This window comes from Typha angustifolia, chromosome 7 (genome assembly GCF_048772165.1).
Source record: "Typha angustifolia cultivar Huaian chromosome 7, ASM4877216v1, whole genome shotgun sequence".
In the NCBI taxonomy this organism is placed as follows: Eukaryota; Viridiplantae; Streptophyta; class Magnoliopsida; order Poales; family Typhaceae; genus Typha; species Typha angustifolia.
In genome coordinates, this window is record NC_133245.1 from 11667761 (window position 1) to 11673429 (window position 5669).

Genomic DNA, 5669 nt, shown 5'->3' on the forward strand with positions numbered 1-5669 from the left:
CCAGCTGATGCACACTCATCAAGTCCAAGATGTATGGTGTCGGCTCAACGTCAGACTATTTTGATCACTTTTCCTCGATTCTAATTATACCTCTAATTAAACTTTGGGTAAATTATAAATTACCCCAACGTTTTGCATAAAATCAAACAACCTTCTAACTTTATCTATATTACTTTTCCTCCTGTGATTTAGACTAAGTAAAACTATTAACTTTTTCATCCAAACTTAATTAGAAAGTACAAATTAAAATAAAAATTATTAGAGTAAATTTATTCCACCATAATGAATATCAGAATGTAATAGTTGTTCATCTCCTTTCATTAAATTTACTCACTGTATCATTTTCTTCAAATTTAATAATTCTAATTATCTTGAACATATAGGTACAAGATATATATTTACTCAAACAATGGATTATTAATAGTAATTTATATTTTCTCTATTAAGTTTAGAGAAATTATTAACGATTTCACAATTAGTTTGAACCACTAAGGGCGAATTAATACATTACTAAAACATCTCACATGAGACAAAGTATCAATTATCATCTCCTCATAAACAAATTACACCTTGAAATGGCTAAGGGGAGATCCTGTGATTCCATTGCTAAAGTAGTGCACCATATAGTCCTTCACTAGAAATTCTCTATATAGTGGAGGACTTTCGTCAGATAACAACTCTTTGACGGGGCCATAAAGCTTCTGTTCATCTGAACTTGGAATAAGAAACATAGCCACAGAAATTCTAGGTCCATTTGGGAGGGCCAAAACCCGATGCTCAACGCTCTTGAATTTGTCGTTGCTCACGAGCTGCAAATGAATTATTAAGACTATGATCATGATGCAATTTGCTGTAATAAAGTACTTCAGGAATATGTAAATGAGTTAATTTAGAAAAGCTCTGCTGTGTATTTTATTCAAAACGAGGGAAGGTAAAGAGCCATTAATGCTCAATAATAACCGTTACTTTTACTACATGGAAACTAGATGTCTTTCAGAACTTCAAAAGCAGTTACCTACATAGTACATAGTGGCAGAGCAAGGAATTCTCGCTTGGTTAGAGAACAGCGAATTTCTATATTTTATATTCCATTAGTTTCATCAATAATTTTAAACTGGAAAATTTTCTGTTAAAATACATTTTAAATTTCTATCGTTTACCTCGTACTCTCGGAGTGTAGACTAAAATGAAAGTGTGAAATTATTATTATTTTTCATTATATTTGATTAAATTATATATCAAATTTAAAAATATTTATTAGTAAGTTGTAAAATATTATATAAATTTTTTTAACGCATCTAAAATAATATATTAAATAGATATATATTTTTATTATATATTTGTCATTTGAAATTTGATCTGTATTATTTAATATGCGTTGAATAGTTATTGAATTCTCTAGAGTTTACTCTCTAATGAATATTTTTAGATTCAACATTTAATTTAATCAAATATGATCAAAAAAATAAAAAAATTTAATTTGCATATAGCAAATAAAACTATAACAATAAAAATGAATTTAGCATTGCAAATATCTATAATATCCTAACATTAGTTAATGAAACTGAGAGAGGGACGAGTACCTGAAGGAAATCGCCAATGTTTACCACCAAAGCTCCATGAAGAGGGGAAACATCCACCCAACAGCCGTGGTGAAAGACTTGGAGGCCACCGAGCCCATCTTGGAAAAGAATTGTGAGGAAAGCTGGATCCGTATGCCTTCTTGTGCCAAGAGTTAACTTCGGCTCAGGGCATGGAGGATAGTAGTGGGCGATCAAGGTGTGGTTCTTTCCACAATTCATGCCTCTTAGATAGTCCGTCCTTAACCCAAGGGCCTCTGATAGCAATTCACACATTGTTTCTCCAACTCCAAGAATATGTTTCCTATACTCCATAGTTGCCTCTCTGCAATACGGTTATTATGAATAAATATCTAATAATTAGGCATAAGACCCTCTTAGATGAAGTTAATATATATATATATATATATATACACCATGTCTTCTTATTGTGGCGAGGGAGGGTGTGTGTCAAAAAGCTATAGGTCAATTATTGTATTATTATTCCATGAGCCCCAGCCGATTTGGCCAAAGGCCGATCTGCTTTGTTAGTTGGACAAAAAAAATATTAAGTAGGAATCCAAGGTATTTAAGGTTTCTCATTTTGGATGGGAGCAAATAATAAAGTTATTAGTTAATGTGGACTACATCTAGTTATAGATTTTTTTTTCTTAAAAAAATAGATGGAGGGCAATTGCCGTCCTTCGTCCTCTCCCGGATCCGCCCCTGCCGTTGGCTCTTTTGTCGAACTTTTAATTATCTTAATGAGTCATAACCTATTAAATTAGCTTAACTATAGGCTTTAGCCCATTGTGAAAGATTTACTTGGGATAGTTACCATGTTGTAGTCTTTTAATTATCTAAGATTTAAGCGGCCTAAGCAATTTAAAACGACTTGTTTTGTTTGAGACTAAGTTTCAAACTTGATTAATTAATTTTATTTTTTAGTCTTAATTATTTTAAGAATAAATTTAATTAAATACAAATAAAATAAAGTAAAAATTTAGTTACTTGACCTCTCCGAAGCAGAGTGGTCCCTAAATCGAAACCAAACAATAAAAAAAATCAGGAAACAAAGAAGTGGAGCAATTAATGTCCAAATTCTGACGTCCTTTGTTACAGTAGTTATAGCAATTGGATTTGATAAGATGAGCAAAGATAAGGGAAAGTAAGATCGGGTTAAAACTATTTATTTACCTGAGGACCACCGGTATGTCATCTGGATCAAGCGATCCGTCGAAGATGAAGCCAACCGTATCCCTCCAGTTTGCAGCTTTGGATTGGTAGAGATCGAAGTTACTAGCATACCTCACCTTCTTTTGAGGATCACGGGTATAAATCTTTGCCTTCTCTTCGGCGCCTTGTTCATGGAAACTCCTAGTTGCTTCTATCATCTCATCCAGAACAGCGGTCGGAACTCCATGGCCGACCAACTGGAAGAACCCCCACGATGCCGAGGCCTCGCGGATCTCCGCGACCACCGCCTCGCGGCGAAGGTCATCGTGGACGATGTCTTTGAGGTCGATGATTGGAATTTTGATGCTAGAAGGGTTGTCGCCATGATCCGAGGATTTTGGTAGGTCTTCGTGTGAGTGGAGAAAGATTCTTGGTATCTTGGTGATGCCGGAGTCGACGAGGCCTTTGACGCCGGCTTTGGTGTCGTCGAATTGCTTTACTTCTTGCTTTCGATCATATCCGGCGGCTACTGCTTCTGGCATCTCGAATCCAACTCAATAGTGAGGCAGTTGACTTCAAATGGAGAATTCCTTGGAACAACTCAGGAGTTGGTATTTAATAGTTCCTACCGCAGTAGTTGGTTCTCATCACCCCGTGAGTGGATATAAAAATTCGGCAAATACTTCATTACTCTCAATTTCAATTCTAAACTGACCTCTACAATAATAGCCTATTTTTTTAACCCCTATTAATTTTAACGCCAGGAGAAAAATAGCCTATTAGTCCTTTGGGAAGATTATGAGTGCCTTAACTCTCAGTTGCTTGTTACTTTCTACTCTTTTATTTTACAAATAACCCAAGCAACACCAAAAAAAAAAAAAAAAATCAAAATATCACAATCCACAATAGATAAAAATAACTGTGCAAGAGCTTCAATCTATTTAACTTAGTTATAATAATAAAATTAATTAATTAATTAAAAGTAATCCACGCTAACTCCTCTGTGAACTCATAATTATTTATTATTTTGAAAATATTTCTACTAAAAGTTAGTAAACATAAATCCAGCAAGTATGCACATTTACAATCTAAAAATAATATAAAAAATTATGTATAACCATATATAAATACTAACCATGATCATAATAATGCATCATTATCGCATACTTATCACATCTATAACTATAACTCATATGCATTAGTAACAATAAACATGATATGCATAATTTAAAAACTTCAACTTCTCTATCTTAGGAGCTCAGGCATAGCTATAATCATAAATAGCAACAAACCTCATATCAAGGAATACACATCGAGAAAATAGTCATCTAATGATAGAATATTTACATTCATCAAAACAAACAGCATGACTAATACTTCATTATCGTAGTCTAAGAACCTCAATTGTAAGGCACCCAAGTCCAAGTTGTGCTAGGTTGCACCTTGTGCAACCCACCTCACCCTCCCTCCTCTCTCTCGATGGAAGACCAACCAAGAGACAAGAAGGAGGTGGCTGCCAGTGAACACTGCCATTGGTAGCCGAGGTCAGCATGCTCACTAGCACCCACAAGCTGAGGAAGGCACATGAGGTGATAATTCAGTTAGAGATAGAGCATGGAATCCATCTCGATGGAAAGAGCTCAATAGCGGGGGAGAAGGAGTCTCTGATAGTCCATGTTGATGAGAAAACCCCTCCCCTCAACTAGTATAGTTCACACTAAGTGGAGAATGATTGGCTGAGATGGCTAGTGACGGTTGGTCCCATCTCCACAGTAGCCATGGAGATGACTTGTTTAGCAAACTCAGCCATAAGAGGACCAAAGAACAACCTTGGAAGGTTCCTTTTGCAAGATGAGTACTTTTAACCAAACAAGGAAAGGAGACTGAGATGGTGATAGCCGGATTTATCTCAAAAATTAGCAGAAAAGACCACTTCCTATGGCCTCCCAGAAAGGTGAGGAGAGCTTAGGATGGGCAACAAATGTGAGAGCTTCACTAGGCGGTCCTCGGACCAGCATGACATCGATAAGGTCGTCAATTAGCCAGCAGCTCTGAGAGAGAGAGAGAGAGAGAGAGAGAGAGCTTCACCAACAAATGTGAGAGCTTCACTAGGCGGTCCTCGGACCAGCATGACATCGGTAAGGTCGTCAATTAGCCAGCAGCTCTGAGAGAGAGAGAGAGAGAGAGAGAGGACTCGGTATGCTATTAAAATGAAATTAAATAAAGAGGGAAATAGAGGACTCATCCACGATGCAGATTAAGGGGTTGTTAAGCTCTAATACTACTCTAACGCAGCAATAGGAAAAAAAGGAAGGGGGTTGTGCGATAAGGGAAGGAGGAAAAGAAAAAGAAGTAGAAAATGGGGTAGGATAAACCAACATATGTGTTTGCTATTTTATCTTCCTGTGGGATGTTATAGTAAAATGTAACGTAGTTTTACCTTGAATTAAGCTACACCACAGCCCAAGTAGCCGTCTCAGTTGGTTTGGGCCTTTGGCCCAACTTGGTGGGCTAGTATTAGGGTCTTTGGTTTGATTGCAGCCCAACCCATTTCTTTGGGCATTGGGCTGCCCCAAAGGGATTAGTTGCTCTCTTTTTTATCTTAATTTAATTTAGTCTTTTTATTTAGTTAATCATGTCAAGTTAAGCCCCAAAATATTAATCATTAGTAGAGAATAGCTTTTTTAGTTATAGTATTTGTCATAAATCAATATTAATAAATGAGACTATGGTTTGAGAGTACCTCTACTAATTGCTCATAATCGAGAATTAGTTTTAATTAGAGATTGGTAATCATGTTCAACATGTTGTAATATTCAATAAATTAAGTTAATCAAATATTATTTTCAAATTTGTATGAATTGGACAATAATTAGTGGAGTGATAAATTTGATGATAATTATATTAAGTACTCCTAATAATATATCAGACCGT

General features: G+C 35.8%; 1 protein-coding gene across 1 annotated transcript; it reads right to left on the minus strand.

Moving 5' to 3' along the window:
- Positions 1-410: 410 nt before the first annotated feature.
- LOC140764019 (1-aminocyclopropane-1-carboxylate oxidase homolog 12-like) lies at positions 411-3372 on the minus strand. Its single transcript, XM_073102437.1, has 3 exons — positions 2757-3372; positions 1584-1905; positions 411-809 (listed from the first exon to the last, which is right to left on the minus strand). The coding sequence occupies exons 1-3, from the start codon at positions 3275-3277 to the stop codon at positions 564-566; spliced, it is 1089 nt and encodes a 362-aa protein (XP_072958538.1). The 5' UTR covers positions 3278-3372; the 3' UTR covers positions 411-563.
- Between the last annotated feature and the right edge of the window lie 2297 nt (positions 3373-5669).